The 25509-nt window shown below is 41.6% G+C and overlaps 9 protein-coding genes across 12 annotated transcripts; 6 read left to right on the forward strand and 3 right to left on the reverse strand.

The window, feature by feature from the left end:
* Positions 1–23: 23 nt before the first annotated feature.
* LOC124196602 (cell wall integrity and stress response component 3-like) lies at positions 24–1093 on the reverse strand. The gene is made up of 2 exons (XM_046591748.1): positions 584–1093; positions 24–496 (listed from the first exon to the last, which is right to left on the reverse strand). Exons 1-2 carry the CDS (start codon positions 1024–1026, stop codon positions 160–162), a joined length of 780 nt encoding a protein of 259 aa, XP_046447704.1. The 5' UTR covers positions 1027–1093; the 3' UTR covers positions 24–159.
* Positions 1094–2854: 1761 nt separating this feature from the next.
* LOC124196610 lies at positions 2855–3840 on the forward strand. The gene is made up of 2 exons (XM_046591761.1): positions 2855–3259; positions 3339–3840. The coding sequence occupies exons 1-2, from the start codon at positions 2943–2945 to the stop codon at positions 3688–3690; spliced, it is 669 nt and encodes a 222-aa protein (XP_046447717.1). The 5' UTR covers positions 2855–2942; the 3' UTR covers positions 3691–3840.
* A 613-nt stretch (positions 3841–4453) lies between these two features.
* Positions 4454–5379, forward strand: LOC124196617. Its single transcript, XM_046591774.1, has 2 exons — positions 4454–4814; positions 4886–5379. Exons 1-2 carry the CDS (start codon positions 4528–4530, stop codon positions 5229–5231), a joined length of 633 nt encoding a protein of 210 aa, XP_046447730.1. The 5' UTR covers positions 4454–4527; the 3' UTR covers positions 5232–5379.
* A 488-nt stretch (positions 5380–5867) lies between these two features.
* LOC124192668 (probable methyltransferase-like protein 24) lies at positions 5868–7518 on the forward strand. The gene is made up of 3 exons (XM_046586100.1): positions 5868–5894; positions 6529–7024; positions 7090–7518. The coding sequence occupies exons 1-3, from the start codon at positions 5868–5870 to the stop codon at positions 7488–7490; spliced, it is 924 nt and encodes a 307-aa protein (XP_046442056.1). The 3' UTR covers positions 7491–7518.
* Positions 7519–7568: 50 nt separating this feature from the next.
* LOC124196655 lies at positions 7569–8553 on the forward strand. Its single transcript, XM_046591815.1, has 2 exons — positions 7569–8002; positions 8072–8553. Exons 1-2 carry the CDS (start codon positions 7608–7610, stop codon positions 8502–8504), a joined length of 828 nt encoding a protein of 275 aa, XP_046447771.1. The 5' UTR covers positions 7569–7607; the 3' UTR covers positions 8505–8553.
* Positions 8554–8594: 41 nt separating this feature from the next.
* LOC124196628 (pancreatic triacylglycerol lipase-like) lies at positions 8595–19108 on the reverse strand. Of its 2 annotated transcripts, none has more exons than XM_046591777.1 (15): positions 18989–19108; positions 18846–18928; positions 18761–18783; positions 18633–18689; positions 18390–18552; positions 18197–18297; positions 17960–18087; positions 17737–17889; positions 17556–17666; positions 17358–17481; positions 17157–17278; positions 16978–17092; positions 16794–16914; positions 8852–8913; positions 8595–8787 (listed from the first exon to the last, which is right to left on the reverse strand). In XM_046591777.1, exons 1-15 carry the CDS (start codon positions 19041–19043, stop codon positions 8727–8729), a joined length of 1479 nt encoding a protein of 492 aa, XP_046447733.1. In that variant the 5' UTR covers positions 19044–19108; the 3' UTR covers positions 8595–8726. The 2 variants fall into 2 exon arrangements, with proteins under 2 accessions (XP_046447733.1, XP_046447741.1); XM_046591785.1 differs by having other exon boundaries at positions 18846–18930; positions 18994–19058.
* Positions 19109–19212: 104 nt separating this feature from the next.
* On the forward strand, positions 19213–20351 carry LOC124196681 (leucine-rich repeat extensin-like protein 3). The gene is made up of 2 exons (XM_046591843.1): positions 19213–19455; positions 19552–20351. Exon 2 carries the CDS (start codon positions 19555–19557, stop codon positions 20266–20268), a length of 714 nt encoding a protein of 237 aa, XP_046447799.1. The 5' UTR covers positions 19213–19455; positions 19552–19554; the 3' UTR covers positions 20269–20351.
* Positions 20352–20433: 82 nt separating this feature from the next.
* Positions 20434–22343, forward strand: LOC124196641 (myeloid leukemia factor-like). 2 transcript variants are annotated; one of them, XM_046591797.1, is made up of 6 exons: positions 20434–20595; positions 20921–21155; positions 21218–21301; positions 21384–21585; positions 21650–21881; positions 21957–22343. In XM_046591797.1, the coding sequence occupies exons 1-6, from the start codon at positions 20552–20554 to the stop codon at positions 22030–22032; spliced, it is 873 nt and encodes a 290-aa protein (XP_046447753.1). In that variant the 5' UTR covers positions 20434–20551; the 3' UTR covers positions 22033–22343. The 2 variants fall into 2 exon arrangements, with proteins under 2 accessions (XP_046447753.1, XP_046447762.1); XM_046591806.1 differs by lacking the exon at positions 20434–20595 and adding an exon at positions 20637–20857.
* LOC124196666 (proteasome activator complex subunit 3-like) lies at positions 22340–23870 on the reverse strand. 2 transcript variants are annotated; one of them, XM_046591832.1, is made up of 6 exons: positions 23742–23870; positions 23468–23500; positions 23178–23323; positions 22947–23115; positions 22701–22871; positions 22340–22642 (listed from the first exon to the last, which is right to left on the reverse strand). In XM_046591832.1, exons 1-6 carry the CDS (start codon positions 23760–23762, stop codon positions 22454–22456), a joined length of 729 nt encoding a protein of 242 aa, XP_046447788.1. In that variant the 5' UTR covers positions 23763–23870; the 3' UTR covers positions 22340–22453. The 2 variants fall into 2 exon arrangements, with proteins under 2 accessions (XP_046447788.1, XP_046447781.1); XM_046591825.1 differs by having other exon boundaries at positions 23178–23326.
* Between the last annotated feature and the right edge of the window lie 1639 nt (positions 23871–25509).

Below are 25509 nucleotides of genomic sequence, written 5' to 3' on the forward strand. Positions count from 1 at the left end.
ACGTGTGGTCATGATAGTCTGACTTGATTTGCGGGATTGTTGTATTTAAACGCTACAAATTGTAGCTAAACAAACATAAAAGTCTAGATGCTTATATAATATTAAAAATAGATGGCTGCCACCAAAGTCGAAAGAAAAGCGGTCGGATATCGTGTGGATTTATGCTGGACATTGTAAAGCACCGGGATTGGCAGTACTGCACGTTGGACTCAAAGTCGAAGTGGAAGGGACGATGGAAACCATTGTAACCGTCTCTGTCTTGGTTACCACAAAATTTGGAAATAATAAGCCGTTCAAGGCGCCGAAGAAAATACGAGGTTGGCTGATGGCGGCAGGTTGAACATACGACCCATAATAAGGCAAGGCGAGAGTGGGGTCGTTGTCGAAACCGGATTGGATTTCTTGGGGTTGATAATATCCGAACGGGGGCATCATAGCGAACAGTTGTGGGTATGCAGAACGTCCTTCTCGAACTGGTGCTTGGGTAGCTTCAACCCTGTAACAGTATATAAAAGCCAAACGGATAAATCAAAAGGACTTCAAAAATAATTCCAAATGCAAAAGAAAAAAGAGAAAATTTTACCCTTGAACATTTGAAGGAACAATGGGCAATTGCTCGTTTGTCCAGTCTTGGACTTCTACATCTCTGATGTCAATCTGCCTTCGTCGGCGACCAGCAGTACTCGAGGTAGTACTGCTGGTTGTCGAAGAAGTACTGCTCGTTGTAGAAGAAGTGCTGCTGGAAGTAGTGGTAGCACTGGTAGAGGTTGCACTGGTAGAGGTTGCTGAACTTGAAGTAGTACTAGTACTGGTAGAAGAAGAAGTACATGCTGTAGTTGACTTGGTGCAAGTAATTGTATAGATCGCGGTCAGTATCTTCGTTGTCGTCACTGTTGTTGAGCTCTTCAGAAATCTCTGATGCTCTGCTATGTTGGGCTCATAATACGGGAAGTAGTTGCTCCTTTTGGGTGTCTTGGATGCGTAAGCCACGACGAAAAATACCAATAGACATAGAGCTAAGCGCATTTTTGTTTTAACTCTACGAAAATCTCGACTGTTACAACGCACCCTTAGCAAAGGTTAGCGAATACTGTTGCATCAAAGTTACAGCATCCGACTCTTTTATACATCCAGTCTATCAGGTTCCAATAACCGAAATTTGAATTAACAATTAATCTTCGTGACGGTTGGGTGTATAAGAAGCATACATCATCGTGATGTGCTGTCAGAAAATGGATTTGATATTAACCAATAAACTATATAAGGAACTTGTGCGATAGCTCACAGAGCAAATAAAGGAACTCTTTCATCCCATAGTATCGTATTGGGGTTTTGTGGCGCTTGTATCGCACACTATAGAAGCCTTGCAATCAAACGTTCAGAAATAAAAAAATATTGAGTATCCATGTTCATAGTTCCAGTTATATGAAAATGAACCTTCTTTTCGTCGTTGTCGCTCAAGGATATACAAGTCAAACAACAGGAGAAGCATTCATACGTAACTGGCCCTGCTGTCATTGGCATATGCGGTTACAATTGTAAATGAAACTTTTATACGTTATACCCCCCTGTAAAATGGAAATAATGCAGTTGTTTGTCTCCAGCGTTCTATACTGTTCATAATCTAATTCGTCTCTGTCGCCCAACTACCTGGGCCAATCGTGTACGTGACATAATAATACGACATTTATAAATGTCGAATAACGTAAGAATATTGATCCTTGAAAAATTAGCTAAAATAGCTTACGTGTAAAAGGTTCTGATGGTATAGTGTCTCCGGATACAAAAAGCCTTTATCTCGATATGCTAATGTCTCGATCATCCAGCTTGGTGCATCACTCCAATCAAAAATTCGTGAAAGAGAATTATTGTTTCCGAAACCTTTACCTGCCTTTACCTCGACCTTTACTCATGGGAATTTCTTATTGTATCTCTTGATGCTTTATTCATGAGTGTGCACACCAGTAAAATCATTACAAGTGAACGTTGTTATAAACGAGCGCATTTTCCAATTTTACGCAAGTGTCAACTTTTATCGAACATTGCTAAACTTGAATGAAACATTTACACAATTTTTAAAAATTTCATTTGGCCTTGTAGAGGGCACTGCTACTTAAACATATGCCAATGGAAACATCAGTGGCCGTCATTTTCCGCCTGTAGACTTTTCTGTTGATGCGCAAATTTGTATAGGTTCAACTACACCATTAAAGAACTGCGTAGCTTTTAGGTGGAGGCAGACCAATTATGGAACTTCAAGGCCAGCTTGCATTGCAACATATGTTTCTCTTCTTTTTTGTTGAAGGGTATGGTGTATGGTCAATGCTCCCGCAAAATCTTAAAATAGCTCAAACTTTCAAAAAATTTCGTTGCGCCTGCTTCGAGCTACACTGATGGAAGACAAGACGATTTTCGTCATAAACTTGCTGAAATGTGTTTCGCTATTTTTTAAACTAAAATTGTTTTGAACTTTTGCACTAGCTATTAGCTACGCTATATGTGTGTAAGTTTATCCTCGAGTCGTTGGTTGAACTCTGCTGCACGAAAAAAACAACTTTAAATGCAGCAACCGAAATAATGTTGGGCATTGCCATGTAAGGATAAGACTCGTAAAAAAAGGCAAAAAACAACGTTCCGCTTTATGGATTTGTTTTTCTTCATATGGTAACCCTACCCAAAAATCACACGTAGCGAAAATTGAGAACTATTATACGTAGCAAATTTGTTGGAACAAAGCCTGCCAAAATCATATCAGAATAACACTATAAGGAAATAGAGTTCCACCTATGTTCCTGGCACATCATACTATTTCAAGGATTGCGTTAGTTGAATAGACCCGTAGCCTGTATATAAGGGAGATATTTCTTGTTGAATTCAGCAGTGTGTTGCAATCCGTTTGAAAGAACTTGTCAAACTTGATAATATTTTTTTCCAATTTCAAAATGCGACTATTGGCGTCACTGTGTGTACTAGTTTTCTTCGTGGCTTACACAACCATAGCAGCGGAAGAAGCCGAAGAAATTTCTCTCCTCGTTCAAGACCCACGACTTTTCGCAACGACGACTGCTACAACGATTGTATCAACGACCATCACATCCACGATCCCGTGTACCTCTGGTGCATTCGCTGGACTCGTAGATCAAGCGGCCATCAATGCTCTAACTAAATGTTCCATCAATCTCGGTCGCCGTAGACGCGGTATTCTACTTGAAGGAGATGAGGACGAGCAATTCTCCATTTCTCCGTCTGCTACTCAAGGGTAAAACCCTATTTTGATTTGCATGTTACATGTTCATTAATTTTGCGCGTTCACATTTTGCTTGCTTGTAATATGACAGAGTCGAAGCTACACAAGAGGCGCTGTCCATTCGGGAAGGTCGTGCTGCTGACCCGCAATATTTGGTGCTATCTCCATTTGGCTTCCAACCGCAGATTCAAGCTGGATTCCATGGCAGTCCATTCAACTATTATCCTTATGGGGCCTTGCCTTATAAATACGTCAAACCTGTTGAAGGCCAGCAACGCGCTTTTGGCACGACAATCAGCAGCGTGTTTAATGCGCTGGTTCCGTCCAATTTGAAAGGGACTTCCACGTCGACAATTTTCTCGACTTTCTTCACCGTCGTCACTTCAAAATCGACTGCCACCTGCAGCCCACCACCAAACGTCCTTCGATGCGATTCACGTTAAACGTCGATTCTGACCAACTCCCACATCTTAATAGAAGTTCTGGAAACACTTTTTAGCTTCATTTATCGAGCAAAAAAGCCATTTTTTTTTCATTCCTACAAGTGTAACAACATAACGTTGCATAATTTAATACACGTTCTTGCAAAGTTACCTAATGAATCATAATTAATATTTATTCCGAGATAAAAGGGACTTTCGCATATGGGTTATTTATCAGAAATCATGATTGCATTTTTTATAGTTCTCTTTGGAAATTTGAAATTGATAATTGGTTTATTGCCATATTCGAGTTAACCCTACCTGTGATCCTGTGAATCGTTTAAACTACCTCAAACAGTAAAAAGAAAAGAAAAAACATTTATTTTTCGCCAGAATTTTTTTAAATTAAAGACTGCAGTACCTTCCTCCCCTTTTGTTCAAAATTTAGATTTTCAGTTCTCCTCCCGACCTTGCTTAGAGTTAACGACCTGCACATGTTGCGATGGAACTTTTTATCGGTGCTGCAGGTACACCTGTCTCGTAAAAAAAAAGAAAAAAAAAATGTTTTTCGCATTTTCCTCTTTCATATCCCGTGCGAAATGCTTAGAGCGACCATTAAGGCCCATCCGAGCTCTGCCATTTTTTAAAAAGGAAAAAATCAAATAATAAAAGGATGCCGAAAGTATACGGTTATGAGTTTGTCTTTCGCACCAATGTCAAGTCAAGGACTACATACAATCCTATAGACCCTTAGTCTGTATAAAAAGCGCCGTATTTTGGCCGTACTCATCAGTGTACTACAGTGTAACACTCCGTTCAAAGCCTTGTCTTGTCCAAAGAGATTTAAAAAAATCTGAAATGCGTCTGTCACTTTCTGTATTTGTCGTCTTCATAGTGGCTTGTATGGCCACAGCAGAGGAAGGAGGAGAGAACCTGGCGTACAACTACTACCCGTATTATTATGGGCCTAACGCAAGATTTTTAATTACTTCGACAACAACGACAACAACTGTTTCGACGTCGACTTCTACGGTCACTTGTACGAAAGCCTACACTGGCACGACTAATTGCCGCCGAAGACGAGGTCTCCTGCACGACGATGAGGATGAAGAGCAATTTCCCATTGCTCCTTCTGCCGTTCAAGGGTATTTCGTAATTTGATACAGTCATAAGATTTCTATCAGTAAATTTTTGTTCGATTTTTCCACTTTGACAGAGTCGAGGCTACACAGTTACCAAACCGAGAGGCACGCGCTGCTGATCCACAAGTGTTCGTTGTATCTCCGTTCGGCTACCTGCCCCAAGATGTCAACTCAGGTTTCTATAACGGCCTGTACAATTATCGCCCTGCTGTACCAATGCCTTACTACGACCCAGCCTACGCTCAACCCGTCGCTGGCAATCGCATTTTTCTCAGCACTATTTTGCAAGCGGCGCTTCCAGCGTTTTTGAAGCAGACTTCCACGGTTACGGTTACGTCAGTTACATTCACCGTCAGCACATCCACCTCGGTTCCAACTTGCAAACCAGCGACCAACACGTTACCGACGTGTCCAGCTTAAACATGATCAGTGATCATTTATCAATCAGCTGTCGAGCACTCAATTCAAGAAAATTTCGCATAATTAACTTGATAAGACAAAATGTGCATTTCTTTTTCTTTTGCAGCACTGTATTGTTGCTTTATTTAATACATTCAAGCAGAATTCATTTTTTGTCACTTTTAATTTACCACTAAAAAGGAATAACCAATCTTCTTGAAATATTAATTTTCATTTACTGTACTTTAATTGATACAGCAATGGTATTAATGTAAATGACAAAATCCCTTATGAGTGACAATTTCATTCGACTAATTTCTCGTCATCTCTCACCCTCTACGAGGTGAACGTCGTAGTAGAACCGTTATTTATTCTTTATCTACATCAACGCAAGTTATCTGCAATTAAAATATGAATACTATTATAAAGGAATAATTGGCCAGATTCCCTGACAGAAATTATTATACCCATTTGAAACTTAACACTAAAACATTTTCAGGTTTTCTTCCCTCAAGTTTCTTGCCAACTGATGAGATTATAGGTTGAAAGGACACCCTTGTTTTCATGGTCAGAGCAACGAACTCTGTTTAAATGTTTGTCTGAATTCTTTTTTCTATTTTATTTTCCTTTTTCGTAAAAAAAAAGTAATAATATACCATGGGAAAAACCACCGACAGCGCAAAAGTAACGATGTTAACAAATCTTGGCCTGTCTCAGCTGAATTGGCAAGGCTCTTTAGTCACGTACGCACTTACCGCAGAAACAAATGCGATCGTATAACAGTAATAACACGACGAAGCGCATAAATATCAAGTCCCGCTCAACTTAAAAAAACTTTAAGTCCATACTGCAAATTTCAACTAGGCCTGCGCATATGGTAAAAAAATGTGATGCTTAATTTACAGTCGTTCAATGTCGTTCAATTTTCAGTTATTCAATGCATTTCAACAAATTATTATTATTCTTTTAAATTATAATGAAAAAATATATAGTTGAAACCCGGTGCTGACGTCCCAGATAGGATCCATACACAAAGATTTTTTTTAAGTTTTTTTCGCTTGACGTTGCAGACTGGTGGCGTGTCGTGTGATACGGTAACTTGGTTCAACGGACAGAAAGTTCATGGCTCGAGGCGTGTCTTCTATCCATATAAAGAATGGAAGTCAATATTTCTTCCTTTAAATAAAACTGTATGTTTCATTTTCTAGTTATTCTGCTGGGTGACACAACTATTCGTCTCTTCTTAAATTTCTTCTTAAATGGTATCTGATTATTTTTCCGGTGTTTACCTTTTTAATATTTTTTTTTGTCTCAACAGTTAACACGATTAACGACTGGATTCTTATTTCTCGCCTTTGCTGGATGCTACATCATCTTCATAATATTTTCTACCTCGTCAGCTAATTGGAATAGTCAATACATCTTCACACACTCTGGAAAATTAGAAAACAACGTTGCTGTGGGCCAGAATTTCTTCCAGCAGTGGAAGGATGGCGCCTGCCATCTACATTTTGAATTCGGAGGCCGCGTTTACCGAAACGAAAACGGACCCGACAACTCCACCCTGGCAGGTGTAGACGGCCAGAAAGCTGTATGTCTGGACCCTGGTCTGGCACCACCACCAGGAATGTGTGTGATCTATTCTTTTGGCCTCTCAGACGACTGGTCTTTCGATTCAGCTATGGCGTCGTACGGGTGTGATGTTTACTCATTCGATCCGTCCATTCAACATCCCAAAATGCCCAACAATTCCCAACACATTCACTACTTCAAAATGGGACTGGGAACAATTAACACAAGGAAAGATCCGCGGGGTAAGAGATTCGCAACTCACCAACTGTTAAAATTATTTAACAAATTTCAAATCCAATTTATTTAGGATGGAAGATGACAACGTTAGCATCCATCCGGAAGCACCTGTTGCACAGCTATCGGCCGATAGATTACCTGAAAATTGACATCGAAGGCGACGAATGGACTATTTTAGAGCAAATATTACAAGACAGCCATTCGCTTCAAACTGTCAAACAGATTGGCATGGAAGTTCATCTATCACATCCCGATCGTTTCGACCACTACCGCAACTTGATAGAGCGACTAGAAGCTTCCGGTTATGTCCGTTTCTTCTCGCGCCAGAACCGCTGGATGAATAACGCTTACGAAATGGCCTGGTTCAATGTCAACTATTCTCTCGGCAATCAGTTGCCGATTTCAAAAAAGAGCGGATGGAAGGAAGAAGAAGAGTTGATATTTAATAACAAGTTTCCGCCTATTGTGTAGCGCACATCAATAAACATATGTCAACGACCGTACCTGTCACTCCCATATATGTCATCTAACGGGTTTTTGAAACTTGAACGACGATTCCGCTTTTCATAAATTATTAGATAGTGATGGATGATGATGGATCGTTGGCGGCAGTGTTCTCTTGTGTCTTTTATTTGCCTCGTCCTGGTGGGTTTCCATCAGCAGGAGCAATTGCTTATCGCATTTCAATCATCGTCGCATTTTAAAAGTAATCATGGCAATTTGACGTGGAAGGAGATGCTGCCGCTTTTCTCTCGGCGAGACAGTTCGGCATGTCGAACGTATTTCGAATTTGGCGGGGTGATTAACCGCTTATCGTCGTTAACTTTTCTCGACGGTCAGAAATCTGTCTGCCTCGATCCGGGAGTGGCTCCAACACCCGACAAGTGCGTCGTTTACTCTTTTGGCAATAACGGCGAATGGTCGTTTGACGAGCAAATCGAGTTGTATGGGTGCGACGTGTACGTTTTCGACCCTTCCGTCTGGTATAATATTTTAAAGTTTAACTTCCTTATATTCTTATAATTAAATTTGATTTTTTTTTTAAATGCAAGGCACTGGAAGCGCCGTCATTCGAAAAAGATTTTATTTTACCGTGTGGGTATCGGAGAAAAGGACGACGAAAGGAACGAAAGAGGTTGGAGGATCATGACCCTAACGTCTTTGCGGCAAATGCTGAATCACACCGACATTGTCATCGACTATTTGAAGATGGACATTGAAGGAGGAGAGTGGCCCGTCCTTGACCGTTGGCTGATTGATGGCGACCTGTCTGGCGTTAAGCAGCTTGCGGTGGAGATTCACTTGGAAAATCCAGAGACCATTCCGGGAAAGTATCAGTTGATTCAACGGTTGGAAGCGACTGGGTTCGTTCGCTTCTTTTCTCGCGAGAATCCTTATACGATAAATAGTTATCTAGACAAGTATAATGTGTCGGGGCCCGGTTGTTTAGAGTTGGCGTGGTACAATACCAAATTTGCGCAATGAATTTCTCACGCGATGTCTCTTGTAAGTTTAAAAAAGGTTTAACTTTAACTTTTTGCACATTTGATTAATAAAAAAAATTCTTTCACGATATTCAACATTCATTTTTTGTTTTTATTTGCGAATGATGTCCTAACTCCTAACTATGTTAACCAACTTTAAGCTGTATAAGCATGAAAATTCCCCAATCAACAGTGGCTGCTAGTAAATGTATATTCTTTTTTCTTAAACTGGATACACGGTGACGTATTCATTGTCTGGTAAAACTGCTCCCTGGAAAACGTTGCTAAAAAACGAATTAAATTATTAGACAACTGGTTTTAAAAAATTTTAAATGCGTAATTAGTTACTCGACAGCGTTGATGGTGGTCTCTGCTTGTTGGACAACGACCTTTTGCACGACAATTTCATTGTAGAAAATGTAATAGGGATGTTCGGCGTGTCGGGCCGTTTACTTACAGTTTCCAAGTTGAATAAATTAGACACGAACAAAACCGTGTCTTTTACCTCTCGTCTATTTTAACACACTCAATATTGTACAGTAAATTGGGGGGGGGAATAAACAATAGGGGGTAGGGTAACAACGACTGAATTTGGGGCCACCTATCGGGGGCCCCCAAGGCAATAGTCGCGTAGGTGCGCCGGTGTTGTTGTGCGGCGTCCTGATCTCGTCGTCGTCTGTTGGAATGGAATATTCCTAACACACTCCCCACCAGAGCCCGTAGCATCCGGCTCGACATCTTCGACGACGTCTTCCGGTTCTTCGGGAGCTGGCATAGCGTCTCCGATAGCGAGATCGATTTCTGGTTCTGGCAGAGTTGGATTTGGATCCTCTTCCGGCTCCTGGATCGGTTCCGGATTTCCAATTTCGACGTCTTCGGCGAGATCTTCTCGCAGCTCTATAGGGTGAAGACATTGAATGGCTCTATTAATTAAATTACCATTTGGAATCTTGAGCATGACAGAACGGATGAGTCCGTCGCGGCTTGGAATCAGTTCCTTCACTACTCCGGTAGACCACATGAGTCGTTTGGAGTGTTCGTCGTGGATAACAACGACTTCTCCTAGGCGGATCTTCCTTCCGGATTTTCCTTTGGAGTGGAAGTTGTCTAGTTGGAGTAGATAATCGTCGACGAATCTAGCACAGATGTCAGCGACATATTCCCTCCTGTTCTTGTCCATCTCTTGTAGTACGATGCTGGTCGATGTAGGATCCAGCAAGTTAACGGCTGGCTCCGGATCGGCACGAGTAGAACGTCTGTTGTTTAGAAATTGGTTAGGAGTTATCGGAAGTGGATCGTCAGCTCCTTCCCCAATATAGCTGAGTGGGCGGGCGTTGATTACGCTCTCGATTTCTGCTAAACTCGCTTCCAGTTCCATGTAGTCAAGGCAGGCTCGACCGTTGGAGCGTCGCAGCAGATCCTTGACGCTCCTCACCATCCGTTCCCAGAATCCTCCCCACCATGGCGCTAGGCTGGCGGAAAATATCCAAAGGGTTTTTCTGGACGCGAGAAAGTCTTGAATGATGGGATCGGCGTGAATAGTTCTCAGGAATCGGTCGACACATCGGAACGTTTGCGCGTTGTCCGAATACATCACTGAGACGGGTCCTCGTCTAGCTGCGAATTTTCGAAAGGCTAGTAAGAAGGAACGCGCCGTCATATCGGGTAGTAGTTCCAAGTGAACCGCTCGAGTGACTGCACACGTAAAAAGACAAACATAACTTTTAAGATGGTTCGTTTTCTTAGCTTTAGTTGTTGTTATTAAGATGTCTTGGATTTCGACATCTTCTTCGACTGAATCCTCTTCGCCTACGATTAGAGCTTCGATTGGAGCGTCTCCTTCAGCGGGTGGCTCCTCGATTCGCTCTTCAGTTGGATCGTCTGCTGGCGTCGGATCCTGGACGCTTGGTGGAGCTTTCCTTTTCTTCCTTCGCTGTGCTGGTTTGTACAGCAGTGGTCCAGCGAAATCGACTCCTGTAACGTGAAAAGATTGCGCATGTTTGAGTCGGTTTAAAGGAAGAGGGGCTGCTAGTTCCTGGAATGGTGGCGATGTCAGTTTTTTACATTCCACACAAGTAAACAGAATCTTTTTCACTTGCTGTCGTCCTTTAACTATCCAGAATTTTTCTTTCAACTCTGATAGTGTCACCTTTGCTCCTGCATGTAGTAGCGACTCGTGTTTGTCTGTAATTAAGAAAGTGATTACTATATGTGATGCAGGAAGCAAAATTGGGGGATCGATGTTCCTATCTCTTAGGGCAAGTGATACTCTCCCATGGATTCGAACGAGACGGTCTCTGGCGTCCCAGATTGGAAAAAGTGCAGCGATTTTCTCCTTGGGCTGGATTGTGTTGTCTAACTGTAGCGATTCAAACGCCTTAGGATACCGCTCTCGTTGGAGCTGTCTGTAGATCGTTAGTTCCGCTTCATCCAGCTCCTCTCTGGATAATCTTGTAATCCGGATAACTTTTCCACTTCCTTTTCCATCTGGTCCAATTGCCTTTATCGACTCCATTCGTTCTGGACCGGGAGGTCTGAGCTTCTTTTGACTCCTGCTGAGGAATCGTGAGACCCAGGCTGTACGTCTTAACAGTCGATTCCAGGTGGAAATTTTGTCGAGATTCCAGTCGACGGAGGCTGTTGGAATTGCGATGGCTGCTGTTGTGCTGACCGTCGTACTCCTAGCTTCCGATTCCATTTCGGACTGGATTGTTTGTGGAATTTGGTCGTTGGGAGAATCTGGCCATTCCGTTTCTTCTCCTTTGAGCCAAATCGGGCCGTTCCACCAAAGAGTTGAGGTTACCAGCGTTGGCGCTGGCGCTCCCCGCGAGGCAAGATCGGCCGGATTTTGGAGACCTGGACAGTGTCTCCACCACTCGGGTTGTGAAAATTTTCGAATCGTTTCCACTTGATTTCGGACGAATGGTTTCCATTTGTTCGGCTCTCCTCTAATCCATCCTAGTGCAACCAAGGAGTCTGACCAGTAGATAGTTCTCCAATACTGGACTTGCATTGCATTTTTTACGACTTCACCTAAACGTACGGCTAAAAGTGAGCTCAGCAATTCTAAACGCGGTAAAGTTACTTTTTTCTTAGGTAGAGGTGCAACTCTCGTCTTGCTGGCCAGTAGGATGATGAGTGGATCTTCTTGTCCTTTTTGGAGTCGGGCGTAGGCTACGGCTCCATACGCTGCTTCAGAAGCGTCTCCGAAGACGTGAATTTCGTGAGAAGTGACTTTTTCGGATAGTCCGATCCATCGTGGAATTTGTAGTTCGGTGAAATCGGCGAGACCAGTCATCACTATCTTCCAAGATTTTTGGATATCGGCTGGAGCTGCTTGGTCCCAACCTATCTCCTTTTCCCAGAGCTTCTGGTAAATAATCTTTAATAAAAGTACAGTGGGAGATAAAAATCCAATTGGATCAAAAATTCTTGCCGAGATACTGAGTATCTTTCTTTTGGTGATTTCCGTTCCCACTTCTTCCACTGCTTGGATGATGGATGCTGGGTCGAATTTGAACGAATCGGATCCGGTGTCCCACCGGATTCCTAACACCTTCTGTTGGCCGTCCAAGGCTGGGGAGAGTAGGCCTACGACTTGATTCGACAGTCCTTTCTCCTTCAGGTGTTGTTTGAGGTCTTCGTTGTTGGTTGCCCAGCTTCTCATGTTGAGTTGGGCGTCACTAAAGATCTCGTCCGTCTCATCGACTCTTTTCTTGGCGATTGATAAATTGTTTGCTCCGCCGAGGTAATCGTCAACGTACAAACTTTCTTCCAGCTGTTGAATAGTTTCTGGAAAACGAGACTTTAGTGATTTGAAATGTTTGTTAATTGTAACACGTAGGAGAAAGGGGCTAGAACTAAGGCCAAAGGGCACTCTCTTCCACTTGTAGGCAATTAGAGGCGATCCAGCCACTGCTGGATCCCTGGGCCATAAAAACCTGATTGCTTCGGCATCTTCCGGCTGCAGGGCGATGTTTAGAAAAGCCTTTTCAATGTCGGCAATCCAGGCAATCTCGTACTTTCTGAAGCGTATTAGCACTGATAGGAGATCCGGATTGAGATTTGGTCCGGTCTCCAACACGTCGTTCAGACTTGGGCCGAATTTCGTTTTTGCTGCTCCATCAAAGACGGGTCTGATTTTCGTCGTTGATTTGTCGCCTCTGAAGATCGGATGATGTGGGAGATAGGTGTGAAGTTCTTCGTAGTCCATGTTCGCCTCCTCGACGAATTTGCTGTCGATGAGCTTTTGGATTTCTGCGTGGTAATTCACCAAGTCTCCTGGATTTTTTCTCAATCTTGTTATTGTGCTTTCCACTCTTCCGGTGGCCAACGGGAGATTTTTCTGAAGTCTCCACTTGTCAGTTGTCCAAGGGATCGGTGTACAGTATCTTCCATCTGGCCATCTCGTTATTTTTTCGTCAAAGAAATCGAAGCGATCATCCGATTCCACTGCATCAGCGCCTTCAAGGTTCGCAAAATTTTCTATTTTCCAGAAAAGAGAAAGGTCGAAATTAGCAGCAACTTGTTCTTCCTTCTCAAACCATTTACTATCTTCTTCTCCGCTGGATCCGATTGGGGCATCTGAGAATGACGCTCCTATTGGCGTAGTTTGGGGACTGGCCGTTCCAGTCTCCTTTTCCATCGGAGTTTTGTTTGCTTGAGTTGAAAGGATTTTTCTTTTTTGGCTACTTGTCGCGAATGTTGACGTAATCTGTGGAATCGGGTAACTTGATGTTAAAATTAAATTTTGGATTACTTGAGTTCCTGTCTTCGATTTTGCTTCTTGAGATGGTCCAGCAATCATTCTTCCGAGTTTCGTTTGAAACGCGCGCAATCCGCATGGACTCTGTATGGCGGCTTCATTCGACATGATCTGGAACATCTGGTCCATTCCGACTAAAATTCCAATTGGCTGATCTTCGGTGTGTGCCATCTCGAATCTGTCGTCGGCCAATTTTTCGTTTTGGATCCAGAGGCTGTTTGCAAATTCGGATCCTACGTACGGGCCGGTATCTGAAATGTGATCCGATTCTAAAGCCATTAGTGTAACTTTTGGGGCGCCTTGCCAGGTGCCCCTTACTTGCATTTCGACGTTTTTTGTCATTTCGGGCTTGTTGGGTTCCTTTTTCTTAAACACTCTTGTGCTGATGTTTTCCACCGCTACTGTCTTCATGTTAAGTTGCGATGAGAGTGATTTCAGCACCCAAGAACGATGACTTCCGTCGTCTGCAAATAAAATCGCTCTTGTTTCGTTACCGTTTTGGCCGCTGATGATGACTGTTGCCGTTTTCAGCATCAATTGTCCAAAGCTGCTTGCACAGGCTGTGGTTGTCAAAGTTGGATCGCTGGCCACGATTATTGCTGCTGTTGTGGGATTGGTGACTCTGACGTCTCCTTTGTCGCAGAGAGCGGTGTGGTGCCTCCCTCCGCACTTGTTGCAGTTCCGGGCGGATGTGCAATCCTTCAGCGCGTGTTTGTCTCCAAAACAGTTGACGCACCTTTTCAAATCAAAGATTATCTTTTTCCTTTCCGTCAGCCCTTTCGGACATTTTGTCGGCCAGTGAATTTGGCTGCAGAAGATGCAGGGCCTTTCGCACACAATCCAACTTGGGTTAAATTTAACGTTTTTATTTTTTAAGGCGGATTTAACCTGAGGAGCTGGACTTGCTTTGGCTCCTACTGCCAATTGTGATGCTGTTGCCGGCTGTGGATTTGCCGGTTTGGGCTGTTTAGGAGCTGGAGACGATTTCTCCTTTTCCACACCTTTGATTCGGTTGAACCTTTCGGCCGCGTCGATTTGATCTCCAATGAATTTGATGACCATCTCGATGTCCGTTGATTTGTTTGTTGGCGATTTTGCCCATTCTTGTTGGAGCCTGGTAGGAATTAATTTGATTAATCTTGCTCCGAGGAGTCCGCCAAAGGAACTTGTGGGGACTCCTAACGTTTCCAACGCGCTAATGTGCGATTGGAGATTCAGCTGGAAGCTCCTCAGAGCTGGAACGTCGTTCCCGTCCTTTACGGGCTGCAAGGCATCCAGTTTCTCAATGTGCGCGTCGATTAGAACGTCCGTCTTCCCGTACATCCTTTTCAGTTCGTCGATTGCGACTTGGTAATTCGCATCTGTTAATTCAAGATTGTTAACCAACAGGTACGCCTCACCTTTAAGATATTCCTTGAGGTAATCGAATTTTTGGACGTTTGAAAGAGATGAAGAGTGGACAGCTGCGTTAAAGGATTCCCAGAATTGGGTCCATTCCAGTACGTCTCCTTTGAAGTGCTTAATTTGTCGCTGCGGCAATCGTATCGACTGTACGGCTGAAGCTGGGGCTGGTGCTGCCGTCACGTTGATTACTGGCGCGGGAGGTGCCGGAATGGCCGCCATGATTTGGGCAATAATTTGCGCCATCTGTGCTTGACTTGTTGCTGGATTTGCTGCTTGATTTGCTGCTTGATTTGCCGCTTGATTTGCTGCTTGGCTTGTTGCCTGTTGTTGGAAGAGCGCTAACAATCGTTTGTCTCTGTCCTCTTCTTTCTTTGCCTCTTGCTTTTCTTTCACGTCGTCCAACCATTCTTGCTTCTTCTGCTTGATGATTGATCTTGCTCCAGACACTTCATCTTGAACTTGGAGAAAGGTGTCCAGATCCCCATCAATCTCCTCCTGCGCGGCCTTGGTCGCTATTAATTTCTCCTTGATTTCTTTTGTTGCGCTTTGGTAGCTTTCGAAGAGACTTTTCAATCTTGTTTCTAAGGTTTCTAGTTCTTTAACATCTTCTTGGGCCATTACTTGATTTGCAAATCCGTTGATCCGGGTTATTGCTCTTGTTATGTGGCCTTTGGTGGCTGACCTTGTGTTTTTCATTGACTGAACCATTCTTCCTGGTTGTGTAGCTCTTCAAGAGCTGTTGACTGGGGAAAAGGAGATGAAATAGAGAATTAATTTAATTTTTTTTTTTTTTTTTTTCGATCACTTATCGACTGATTTGCCCGTTTCCTTTTCCTGTTTTCCTTGGGGTTTCGTGGAACGGATGAGTTTCCGTTTTTTGTTTCCACTTTGTTTGAAATCCCTTGGATGTATCTGAAAAAGAATCGATTTAAATTTGGAGCTAGGGTAATACCCAGGCTCCTGCAAAAATCCGGGCTGGATGACTCAATTAAGTGAATCTGGTTTTTTTCTGTTGTTGGTGGCGCCACTTGCGGCGTGCCACTACACTTTGCGAGAGAGGAAATAAAGTTTTTTTTTTTTTGGTGGCGCCCCTTGCGGCGTGCCACTACACTGAGCGTGAGCGAGAAATAATTTTTTTTTTTTTTTTTTTTTTGTTGGTGGCGCCCCTTGCGGCGTGCCACTACAGTGAGCGTGAGAGAGAAATAGTTTTTTTTTTTTTCGTTTGGATGCACCGATGTTTCGGGATCCTATGTAAGAGGGTTTTTTTTCTTTTTTTTTTTAAGGAAGGACAGATGGACAGAGAATATTCATTCAATAATTGTATTTAGCGGTTGTTTTGGAGACCTTTCGGCTCCTCTGTGAATGTTGAGAGAAAGAGAAAGATTATTTCTGACTCGATACCATCAGCAAGCGAAGAATGGATACGGGAGGACACACGTGCAATGAAAAGAGGAGACGAAATCCCAGTAGTTTAGCCCAGGCCGATCTATGGGCCAGAGGTTGGGACGGCGTGTTCAATGGCCGCCCCCTCAGGCTAGCCCGACAACGAAAGGCACAAAAAAGTCGAAAGAAAAAAAATGGAATTTTTGGGCATAGGTTCCCCCCTTTTCTACGTCTTTTTTGTTTTTACAATTTAGTAGTTTTAGTTTGGGCAGATTTTAACCACCCAACAACAAAAGAAAGAAACAAAGATAAACGTTTGGGGGGTCTAGAATTGTGTAGCCCCAACCGGCTTCACAATTTTGAGTTTTGAGTGAGTTGATTTGAGTGATTTGAGAGGGAGGACACGGTTATGCACTGGGTTAAAAACCGTTCGAAGGACCATGTAGAAAATGTAATAGGGATGTTCGGCGTGTCGGGCCGTTTACTTACAGTTTCCAAGTTGAATAAATTAGACACGAACAAAACCGTGTCTTTTACCTCTCGTCTATTTTAACACACTCAATATTGTACAGTAAATTGGGGGGGGAATAAACAATAGGGGGTAGGGTAACAACGACTGAATTTGGGGCCACCTATCGGGGGCCCCCAAGGCAATAGTCGCGTAGGTGCGCCGGTGTTGTTGTGCGGCGTCCTGATCTCGTCGTCGTCTGTTGGAATGGAATATTCCTAACATTCATTCTCTTTGAAAGCGTCTTTTTGATAGCGGAGACGAACAGACCCTACTTTCCCGATGCGATATGCATTGCTACCCGCAACTGTCACGTACTCGGCCAGAATAAACCCATTCGATATGATTCCGCTGCATAGAAAACAAAATTGAATACAAAAATAGTGTTATCGTCAATCTAGATTTCGGAAATACTTGTAGAGTTCATCTTCTTTAGTCTGTCCAACATCGCCAATCAAAATGTATTTAATTGATCCGTGAGTTTCGACCTGATTGGGAGAGACATCTACCTCCATTCGGAGCACCAAATCTGTTTTTTTTTTTTAAGATTTTAAATTTGTCTTTTACAAAACATTTTCCTTTTTTGGTCTTACTGCAATAAGGTCCGGTTGATTGTGTGTCGAGGTGGAATGTGCCTCTAGCTGGATAATCTCCTGTGTGATAACCGAGGGATGTACAAGCATTAGGGTTGCGGCACGTCGAATAGCAGGTTCCCCTTTAAGGAATAAACAACAAACAAACCAAAAAACATTTCCCACTGGCTTGTTCCATTCTCTTAAGAAAAATAAGCGTACTTCAAATAGCTGTCCCAAGACGAACAGGAAAAGGCTGAATATGGGCAGACGGAATTGATGGATTCAACAAAATAATCGGCAGCCCTCAGGTGAGAACAAACATATTGATCGATGGAAGAAGCACCTGAAAAGAATAAATAAGAAATGAAATAACAATTCCAGATAACGCAAGCGTAAAAATAGCGCGCATTTTCTGACCATTCAAATCGGTCAAGGTGACCAAATCTTCGGGTTTATTCACCAAGTTGTCGAGGGTGTCTTTGCATCCAGGTTGTTCCTGTCCGTTGTTAACAATAATGTCGACATGGCCTTAAAGAAATAAACAACATTACTCAACTTAACCTTAAGTAACATTTACAAAAATAATCCAAGGACTTACCAGTGTTAGTTTCGAATCCCATACCAACGTGATTCCTGCCCAGCGAAGGAAACGTTTTATCCGTATGGATTACATCAACCAGAAGAGCGTCAGTGGGATCCAAATGAGTCGCTACATCTCCACCCTCGAAATAGATTGTTGCCGGATCCAAACCTGTGACATCATTTGATGAAATACGTATTGATGAAATTATTTCAATCCGAATTCTGAGAAACAAAAATGCCTGTAATGCGCCCAATGCCGTAAAGGCGATGGCCAGTATAAGAAGCTGCGTGAGCTCCCAAATTGTGGCCAATCATGTGAATATTTGCGTAATCCAAAATCGTTTTCGATGCGATAAACAAAATAAAGCTGTGTCGATAGACGAAATTCGATAAGTTTTGTGCGTAAAAAGAACAAAATAAACAAAGGTGAAGATAAAAAGTCAGACAAGATTAAAACTAGTAGGTACGTGACTTACAGACTCATCTCAGCGCCAACCACTTGCGCATTTGTCAATGCACGGAGATAAGGTAACCCTGCTCCCGGAGCCCAATCAACGCTTATTACATTGACATCTTCCTAAATAAAACAAACAAATCATCATCATTTGAGCTCGCCCGTACAAGCCATCGGTATAGCGACGGAATTTTTTTGGAAACGTTGCTACCCACATTGATTAGAATTTCCCTGACGGATGATACGATCCATGGATGGTTGGCGTCATTTGTCCAACCGTGAATAAGAAACACGGTCTTTTTAGTCGAATTGTAAGGCGAATTGTATAGTCCGAGTGCGTCATCTCTTACGAGTGTAATGGCATCTACTGGATTTGTTCTTATTATTTAATAACAAATCGCAAAGTGTAAATTTAGCTTTTTCTGTGAGATTGAAGTAAGAAGTGTGATTGCACTAACCTTGTGTTAAGCAAAAATCGAGTGTTGATCACTGACGGATCTTCGGGTAAAGCGGAACTATATCCAATCATTTTAATTGAAACGTTAACAAATATTAAAATAATTTGTTGTGAGTACATGAAACATACATAGGCCGAACGGAAGATGTCCACTGTAAAATTCAAACAAATTATAATTCAGAGAATAATAATTAAATAGACGAATTTTTCTTACAGGTTCCGCAGTAGTGAAGCATCCCAAATCTCCGTAACAGACGGTTTCACTGGCTTTGGAATCTCCTTTAGTGATTGCCACGCCTATTTTATTGAATAAAAATTAGAAATGAACGAATTTAAAAAAAAAATCAATTATATCACCTGCTGAGACGGCAGCAATCACCAAACTCAAGACAAAATAGTTTAACACACCCATGACGGAACAACGTATGTCGTGAAGTAAAATTTTAAAAAGTCCAACTCCTATCTCTTATATTTTTTGTGGGGATACCTTGATATTTAATCTTAACAAAAAATTGATACGCTAATAGTTATCAATATCTGCAGACAACGCGCGTCCTTTGTGATCCCTTTGGTAATAGGAAAACCCACGTCTATTGAAACCAACAACAAAACAGTTGTTATGATATGCGACCAAGAATTTTGTTTTAAGGTTGGAGCGGAAATAATTCTCCTAAGCCACGATCTCACGAGAAAATCATGTTTTTATTAGAATTCCTTCACCAGTCGTTTTCAAGGTAATTTGGATTTAAATGGAATTATTGGTTCCCTATAAATAGAAGCCGAACTTTATTAGCTTCATCAGTCGAAAAATTCACCTTTGAACGGTAAGTTATTAACAAAATTTTTTGTTTTGTTATTAGTCTGGTTGACGACACAATGGCGTAACTATCTGATAGTCACTGTTTGTTTTTCTAAATCAGGAAATGAAACGCTTGCTGACTAATCAGTTGCTATTCTTCTTCCTGGCTGCTGTTGCCGGCCAAGATGGCTCAACTCCCGAAGAGGTTTGTCCCTGTCAAGCCGAGGATTCGTGCCAAAACGATCGTCACATTTTCGGTCGTGACGAACTAGACATACAAAAATTCGGACTTATCCCGCCCTGTCGCAATTCTGGCGAAATTCCATGTTGTCCACGTGATCCGCCGCCGCCCAAAGAAACTAAATTGACGCAAAAAGATCTTGAAGGCTTCTCGCCGGCCGAGCTCGCCCAATTAGGTATCATGCCCGAAGGTACCATTGGATCCTCTTCGCTACCATTAGCTGAACAGCCGGAGCAGTCCAAGGTAATCCAAGACATTCAGCAACCGATCGATATAACGCAACCAGGCGCAGCATCGATAGCTCCGCACGGCGCAACGGGTTTCGCCAGCAGCAACGCTCCAAAAGGACATCCTCCTCATCAACAGAAATTACCATATCCTGTTCAGCAGCCGAATCCGCCTCCATCTATGATGCAGCATCGACCTCCGCCTCCTATGATGCAGTATCGACCTCCGCCACCACCCCCACCCGTCTATCAAAAACCCGTTTACCCCACCTATTACACTCCTCCACCTCAAATGTATCGTCGTCCCGTCTACAATTACCCCCCGCCCCCGATGCGGCCGATGTACAGACCTGCTTATCAAAGGCATTAGTCCCGAATTACTACCTGCATGAAAATATTAAATCTCGGTCGACTTTATACCAATGAGTTGTGAATACAATTTATCAGATCGTTGACCGTATTTCAAATTTCAATTTCCTGGTATTTTCTATATTTGTATTTCGCAATTTGAAGCGTCAATGTTGTTGATTGGCAACGGTGTGGTGCAGAGCAAAAAGAAAAATCCATTACGTTACTGTTACTGACATTGACTGCTTTAGTATTATCCTCTGGTGCTACTGTCAAGGAATCTATTTCTAAATTGACTTACCAATATGGGTTCATATCTCCGGGACTATGGTGAAGATCCGTTCTTTGCGTGAGTTTCTTTCCATTCCTTGGCTAACCAAACAGTAGAAACGAACAACCTGAGGCTCAATTATCCGCTCATTCTTACCGTTATTTGACATTTCCCTACGCCCAAAACATGCAACTTTCTTCATTATTACCCCAAATTTCCCATACTTTCGGATTTCCTTCCCATGGTCTATCATTTCCTGGTTGTAGAAACTCAGTTTCTTGCCAACTGTGCTTCGAGCAGCCCACCAAATCTTACAGCTTTCATCTGAATTTATTCTCTTGTACACTGTTTGTTTGCTTTGTTTACATTTAAAATTACAACAACTAATCTATTGAATTTACAGAGGTACTAATCACTTGATGCGACAAATGGATTCAATGATGAACTCAATGATGGACCCTTTTGCAAGTATGATGTCTATGCATCACCAAATGATGGGCATTCAACCTCCTCCTCAACAACGTCACCCTGCTGGCGCAATGGTTCCTTTTGGAGGAATGCCTGGATTCCCTATGGGCATGGGCATGAGTATGGATCCATTTGGAATGCCATCAGTAGGACAAATGTTTCAGAGCTTTGTAAGTTATCACAAACATTTATTTCACCAAAACTGACTTACCAACAAAATTGTATTGTGTAGGGGCAGCCTGGATTTGGAGCCAGCCCCATGTACAGCAGCAGTTCTGTGATGACAATGACAACTGGCCCAGATGGGCAACCACAGGTAACTTAAAAAATAAAATTGTATTCATATTTGTCTTCAGACAAGCACTGATTGTTTAAACTTGTTTGACGTCTGTTATTAGGTCTATCAAGCTTCAACTACCACTCGCACAGCTCCAGGAGGTGTAAGGGAAGTTCAGCGTAGTGTAAGCGATTCACGCAGTGGAGTTCGTAAAATGGCTGTTGGGCGACATTTAGGAGAGCGAGGCCATGTTGTCGAAAAAGAGCAAAATTGCTACACAGGGGACTCCGAACAAAGAGAAGATTTCATCAACATTGAAGAAGGTAAGTTTGTGATGTTAGAACAGAATCTCTTTCATTTCTTAATTTTCTAAATACCGTTTAATAGAGGAAGCTCACCAATTTGACGAGGAGTGGCAAAGGAGAGCTCGTTCTCACCATCACCAAGGCATGTACGGCCAATCTCGCATTGAAATGTCACGTCCTCATCATCATAATCATCATAATAATCATCATCAATCTAATTCTTCCAACTACATGGGAGCACCTTTAGCTATTACTGCTGGTCCTAGCCATGAAATTGATCCGCCCAGGTCTCGTCACTCAACCAATTCACGCGGGTATCCAATCTAAAACATACCTGAATAAAACCATTCATATTTACTTACGCGTTTTATGTTGTGTTGATTTAAAAGTGTTGGCCCCGATCGGAATGCAAGGAAGAGAGACGGCCATCGTACTGGAAAGAGCCGCCACGAGACCTCAATGTAAATCTCCTATAGGAAATCGTTTTCAGAGGAAAATCAAATCACAACTCAATAAAGCTCCAAAATCGCCAAGTCTGACATGCACGTATTTTCCTGCAACATGTCCCACCCCTCCTCCCAATGAAGTGTTAAGCGTATTCTTTCCTTTTGTCTGGCTTCTCTATTTTACCTTTAACACCAGTTTTGTTATTTTAGAATCTCACTACCATCGTACGGTGAAATGAAGAAATCTCCACGTAACCCTTTTAGTCACATAAAAATAGACGAACACAAAATTCGTGGTCGGTGTTGGAAATACAAGAACACACAACTGAATTTCCATTGACTTTTTAATTTATCAATCATGTGTTTCCATCACCAATAGACAGGAAATCGGATGGAAAGTCTCGGTGAAAACCCACAAACAAACGTTCATCAAAATGAATTTAATATAAGTTGTCCACGTTGGAAGTACGTGGTTTCTTAATTTTTTCTAAATTCTTCATAATGATGTCGTGTAGCGTTGAGTAATGATTCCGGATCTCACACATCACCAATTTTAAACTAACGTATTCCTTTTCGTCAAGTTCTTCGACAGTTACTCTGAAATCTTCAACGTGGGGGTATTTTGTCACCTATAAATCAAAAGTATAATTAACTTTTTTAGCAACGAAAACAAACTAAACATCGTACCTTTGTTACGATTTTGCCTCTTGTGATAAAATATCGGGAAATCTGATCAAAAAAGGCTGCGGCTTCAGATTCGACTGTTCTTATTTCAGCTAACATATCTTCTTGAATTGAGACTCCAAAGTTGTTTCCGTCTTCAATTTTCGGAATCAAAAAAGAAATCCACATTTTCAACTAAAAACAATAACAACAGATTAGATATCAACTCTCCAATGATGTTAAAAACAGTAGAAAATAATTAATCTTTACCAGGTTTGCATCTTCAACCAAGTGCCATATGTAGGGCTTGACAATTTTGATCATTTGTCTTATGTGAGAATTACAAGGAACAATTCCTGTGGGTAGCACCAGAACAGGTGTTCCACTGGTAACTTCATCTAATTTCCTCTTTTTGGTTTCAGTTTCACAGCTGTCATGACTGAAATGGAAAAAAAAGTTATGGGATTTTTCAACTAATGAATGTGAGTAAGTAACAATTACTTATTGGAAATAATTGGTGAGGGAACTGGAACTTTAAGATCTTCATGAACTTCTTCGAGATTTTTTGTGCTAAAAAGTGGCGTGGCAAGAAGATCATTCAGCTCCACAATCTTTCTGGGGAATCCATTGTTGATAAGGTCCTCTGCCTGCCGATAAACAAATACTAAAGGAGCACAAACCTTGTGTACACTTTTAACATAAAAATTTCATGCAAAGCAAACCCATTTATGAACGATAAGACCAATATTAGTATGCCCAAACTATCTGTTAAACACAAAGTTGGTGCCAACCTGTTTCTTTACTGTCTCCTTGTACTGCAGCACCTGGAAAGTGAAAGTAGAAAACTTCTATGATCATCACTATTGAACAAAATCATTTTTTCAAGCGTTTTTTTAGAAAACAATTGTCGACGTTTACAACCTCCAACTTCAGTCGCAAGTACCATCAGTAGACAAAATGAATTTAAAAACTACATATTTGTAAAGAAAATCAAAAGCCGAGTTTCTATCATGAAAAATTGAAAACAAGCATTGCGAGGCCACGCTATACAATTATTTTTCTTACTTTTGAAGCGTTGTCAACCATTTTCTTCACATAAATTTAACCGGTTAACGATTAACTTTTGTGCTCAGCGGCCATGTGTTGCCAACGTTGCCTCATCTATCGAGACTTTTTTTTCGTATTCATATTTCCAGATATTTTTTATTTCATTCTCTCTTCTTCGTTTTTGTTTATCATTTATTCATTTGTAATTTCTTGGTTGCTATTGTCATATATTTTATAATTCTGTATTGGATTCATCGTCGTAGAATTGTAATCATCAATTAATCCGATTAATCAAGTTTAGGACCGGACCTGCAAAAAATGCTTTCGAAATCGAAATCTAAAAAAATGTCTTTAATTTTTCGGAATGGTACTGAATTGGGATTCTGGGAATTCCTATTACCTTAATGAGAATAACAATGAAATTATTAGTAACCGTAACCGTTTTCGTTCACTCGGTAACACAGCGGTAAATTATTTGAAATAAACTTGGACATAATTTTCAGCCGTTCCGTCCAGTCGTGGTGGATGGCAAGAAATCTGTTGGCTTTTGCTATATCAAGCAGCGGTCGATCTCCTTTCTCTACAGATTGTAAAATTCTTTTAAGCGCGCAGTTCAAATCTACTAATTCAAAGCGCCATCTATTGAGGGCAATGGGCAACTTTCATCCGTAGGTCGCAAAAAAAACCTATGGACAAAAAAAGCGAAACAAAATGTGAAATCGTCGGGAATATTAAAACATCAAAATTTCATTACCATGTTTAAATCGTTACAGACATATCTCGTTACCGCCACATAGTAATTCGTAACGCTAGCAGTCTAGAAGCCCTACAGGCGGCAGCTCTCTGAATTCTCGATTTCTAAAGACTGGAGTCCAATGGAAAAAAAAATCCTTATTGTGTGCAGTTAAACAAGAAAAAAACTTAATGTTTTCTAGGTCACCACGAGTGGGTAAACAAATCGAAAACGAGTTTATCTACTGCTATAGCGCAATGTATCCTCGTAATAGACTGAAGTTGGCGAGTTGCGTAACAAATTAGTCGAAGCCCAGTTGGGTACAGTATCCATTCCGTTTACAAGATCAACATAAACGAGTCTTATTTTTGTTCTACCGGAGTATATTCGTGAACAGCTGATTTTAAAAAAAGGGAAAAACGATTAAGAAACTGCAACAATAACAAATGCTTTTTTCTTCTGCAAAGTCAAGAATTTTTAGCGCGTGGAGTATATGCTAGAGACGTCATTTGTGGATGTCCCCATTTTTTTATTGACTCTTGGCTAAAATTATACTGCAAGTTATCCCAAGAATTATACATTACTTTTAATTTTAGTAGGATACTGTTAATGCTGGAATTTTTTAGTTTTGGCATGTGTTTTCTGGTTTAATTAAGAAAAAATGTGTAAGGAAATTGAACTGCGCACTCCAAGAAAAGTTTTCTAATAACAATCCTCAAAGACTTCCAAATATAGTTGTTTAGTTCTTGTCCAACTATCTCGTCCTCAAGTTCGAGTATAGGTTTCAACAATGGCCTCGCTTCTTATCTTAAGTGGCGAAGCACATTAAGAGCCTTTAACAATACTCTTTTGCATTATTATTGGTTCCAATATTGTACAACGTAAACAATGGAAAAACATAAAGAAATCGTGAGCAATTATCGATGGCGAGCTATTGTATCATGCAAGGTCATTCAAAAAATAATAATCTCAAGTTGAGGGTAAAAACGCATATTTCTCCAAGTTTAAAAATAGAATATAGCCCAATGAGATGGGCTTGCGCTCCTGCGTTTT

Source organism: Daphnia pulex, chromosome 1 (assembly GCF_021134715.1).
Source record: "Daphnia pulex isolate KAP4 chromosome 1, ASM2113471v1".
In the NCBI taxonomy this organism is placed as follows: domain Eukaryota; kingdom Metazoa; phylum Arthropoda; class Branchiopoda; order Diplostraca; family Daphniidae; genus Daphnia; species Daphnia pulex.